Source organism: Triticum dicoccoides, chromosome 3B, assembly GCF_002162155.2.
Source record: "Triticum dicoccoides isolate Atlit2015 ecotype Zavitan chromosome 3B, WEW_v2.0, whole genome shotgun sequence".
Lineage (NCBI taxonomy): Eukaryota > Viridiplantae > Streptophyta > Magnoliopsida > Poales > Poaceae > Triticum > Triticum dicoccoides.
Window position 1 is genome coordinate 580,529,885 of NC_041385.1, and position 3,622 is coordinate 580,533,506.

The 3,622-nt window shown below is 59.3% G+C and overlaps 1 protein-coding gene across 1 annotated transcript; it reads right to left on the bottom strand.

Annotated features, from left to right (window-relative positions):
• Nucleotides 1–1,326: 1,326 nt before the first annotated feature.
• LOC119281597 (serine/arginine repetitive matrix protein 1-like) lies at nucleotides 1,327–2,667 on the bottom strand. Its single transcript, XM_037562084.1, has one exon. The coding sequence runs from the start codon at nucleotides 2,452–2,454 to the stop codon at nucleotides 1,645–1,647; it is 810 nt and encodes a 269-aa protein (XP_037417981.1). The 5' UTR covers nucleotides 2,455–2,667; the 3' UTR covers nucleotides 1,327–1,644.
• Between the last annotated feature and the right edge of the window lie 955 nt (nucleotides 2,668–3,622).

Sequence of the window (3,622 nt, forward strand, 5' to 3'; positions counted from 1 at the left end):
GGCGACATGGCCATGCATAACATCGCTGTGCCTCGCGGCATGGAGAGGGCGCTCCACGCCCGGAGCAGCAGCTGCAGGGCGGCGACCACCGATGGCGACCAGTCGACCGCCGTGATGGGGACGCGGGGGATGGAGCCGAAGATTTGTACTGAAGATGGTGGCGGTCATGAGAGGCGGTGGATGACGAGAGTCACGTGAAGATGGGATGAGGGAGGTGGACGGGCGGTGGCTGATGGGATGGAACCGTGGAAGAGGAAATTGCTATGCTATGTAGACTCCCTACGATCGGGTGGGTTGGGAGTGGAGAGGGGAGATCGTGGGGGCATCACAAGGGGATCGGGAGCGAGGGGTTGGGAGAAGAAGGGGGAGGGGTCGTGGCTAATATTTTTTTCACGGAGAAATTGTGTGAGGGAGCCAGGGAGATCGAGCGGGGGAGCGAAGGAGGTCGAACCATCACGACGTTCGATTCTCCTTTAATAATAGAGATAGCAAAGGTGGGTGCCAGAAATCTGCCCGCCGTTCCTCTGCCCAAACATGACCATCTGATTCGCACGAGGAATTCCCGTGGGCCTCAAGACAAGAGACGAGAAACTGGTGGCAAAACTGGTCAATGAGCACGATGCGGCCTTTGGCGTGGATCGACCGAAGCACTGCAGCTGGACGCCGAGACGCGAACCAACAGTCCGACGCAGCCGTGGCTGACAGCAGCAGGCACGTGGTCAAACAGTGTGCAGCAGAGACAGAGCGCAGCGCCAGCGGAGAGGCCACAGCCCACAGGCGAGGGGCGAGCCTGCGCCGACACGTCAATTCTGCGGGTCTTCTTTACTTGCAAGCCAAAATGGCCAGTGGACGGCGCAGCGGAAGAAAACAAGGCGGGATCTCGTGATCTCACAGCGCGCGCGCGTCGTCGTCGTCTCTATTTTTTAACACACCGCGGGGGCATCGTCACCCCATCGGATGCAATGCGGAGATCTGTTTTTTTTGCCTAGGTTGATGAGCGCTTTGCGGATCTGATTCTTTCTGATTAGACCAGAAAAGCTGCGTGGATGTTCCTCTCGTTCGATTCGATGGCACCCCACCGTGGCGTGGTGTGGCAGCACTCATGGGGGCCGGGCGAAATGGAAAGCATCCGATGTCTGACCTCTCAAGCCTGACGCACTTGTTCAACAACCGAGGTCATCTCAGCTTCAGAACTGAGCACTGGACCACTACCAAAGTGCGATTTGCAATGTTCGAGACAGCATGGGTCACCAACGCAACTTAATCGTCTGTCAACTTGCCTGCATTCTCAAGAACTGATTAAAGATAAGGATCTAGCAACCCAAAGAAAACGGCACTACATAATTACTAATGGATACCGTATGCATGCATACAGGATCAGAAGCAAGGGCTCCACGATTTGGTAAAACAGATCGGCAAAATACAACGAGGATGACCCAAAAGAGCCAGCCAAGGAAGACGACCCCACCCAACGCGTAAGCCAAAAGACACCAGCATTTCGCGGGAAGATGGCGGCAGCGTTACATCACCGTGAACCTGCTACACTTTTTTTTACTGCTGCTAGCCCAGGTTAATCAGCACGCCACACCTAAACAGGGATTAGTGGAGACATTCGAAGGAGGATAGCGGGAAATCGGACCAGCATCAAAGGAAGATGAAGCACTCCATGGACACCAGCGGCTTCTCCAGCGACTCCTTTCCCTCGCCGTCGCCGTCGGCACCGGCATTGGCCTCCGCGACGCTTTCCTCGCCTGCCGTCGTGACGGCGTCGTCTTCCGGCTGCGGGGGCGGGGACAGCGGAGGAGGCGCCTCCCGCGCCCGCCGCGGCGAGGCGCGGCTGCACGGCCTGCTCGGGACGGGCGGCTTACGCTGCAGGGACGCGACCGGGCTCGCGGCCCGATGCTGCTCCGGCGACGCCCGCTTCGCCGCGGGCGACGGCGACCTCCGCACGGATCGCTCCCGTGGCTCCCGCCGTGGGGGAGGGGACGGCGAGCCCCGGCAGCTGCGGGACCGGACGCCATAGGCGGCGGTGACAGCGCGGTCGCGCCGGACTAACCCCAGCTCGCCGGAGACAGCGCGCTTCCTGGCTGGCTTCCCAGGTGACCGGTCCGGCCCCGCCAGCGAGCTGGTCGCGACGGACGACTCGGACGCCGCCTCGGACCTCTCGTCGGTGGCCATCGACAGGCAGCTCCCTAGATCGCTCACCGCCGGGACGGGGTCGACACTAGCCTTCACCTTCAGCACTTCTTGCTCCTCCACAGCCACCACATTGGCGACGGGCTTAGGCTCGGCCGCCACCTTGGTGCTCGGCGTCTCCGAGAGCACCTCCTTGACCTTCTCCTCCTCCGGCGACGGCGGGGGCGGGGGGTCGCGGTCCTCCGGCTTGTAGCGGCGAGGGACGGCAGCATAGCCGTCAGGATGCTTCATGCGCTTCTTGCTGAAGCAACAGCCCATCTCTCCAGCTGCCGCCGGCTCACTGGGCGGCCGTCTCCGGCCTCCGGCGGTCGATGTGGCGGTTGAAATCAGTTAGTGGCAGTGCCGCGGGTAGTGTGTAGTGCTGGTGGTTGGGTTTGGAAAGGCTTCGTTCGCTGCGGGGTACTACTTCGAGGATGTGGGCGAGGACGGTAGACGGGTAGAGGGGCGTGGGGACTGAATTTGTCTACGGTGTACGAGTAGTAGTGAAGGCGGAAGTGGCAATCTTCGGCGTCGGCTTATAAAATACCACGGGTAAAGCCGAATCTTGATACGACGCCTTACAAATACAAAATGTTAGCACGTCATTTTTATACCTACATAAAGCCTATTTTGCATAGAAAGTCACGTGTAAACATGCCTGCGAGAGGGGGTTGTAGGTCGGGGTCCACCACGCATGAAGACTCTAAGGCGATTGCATGGCGATTGTCTACCGCTGCTAGGGTTAGGGTTCGAGCTCGGGGATGAGAGAGGATACGGTGGTTAACGAGGGAGGCGACGGCGCAGCCCTCACAACTGACCGGCGATCTCCCTTCTCCGTTGGAGGCGGAGCGGATGGCGGAGGAGGCAGGGGGAAAGACAACTAGGGTTCCGGGGCAGATGGGATCTTCATCGGCGGCGGCGGCGGCTACCCCGAGGAAACAAAGCAACACAACGGTAAAGATCGACGAGGCGAACCAGAAAAAAAACATCTAGCCGATCTAGTCATGCATCGGGCTCGGGGACGACAAACCAGAGGAAGGCGAAAGGCATGCAAGAGGCACTGGCCTCGAGCAGGAAGAACCCCCCGGCTGTGGCAGGGGCCGATGTCTACGCCGTCGCGCAAGATCGATGAAACAGCTAGCCGGGCTTCTTCTAAGTCCCCAGTGGAAAGCAAAACCCCGGATCCTACGTCGAGTCTTTCGGCGAGACTAGGGGGCATGGTACTGTTGGACAAGGAGGCTGAGGGTTTTGTGTTCGAGGAGCCTGAGAAGGTGATTCCAAGAAACTCTCACTGGTCAGCGGTCGGCAAGGTGTGCTCGACGAGGCCGATGATTATGAGTGATGTTGAATGTGTGATGCAACGAGCTTGGGGTTTGCACAAAGTAGCCAAGTTTGCTGATCTTGGCTCCAATACTTTCGAGGTTCACTTTGGCAGCGAAGGAGATTG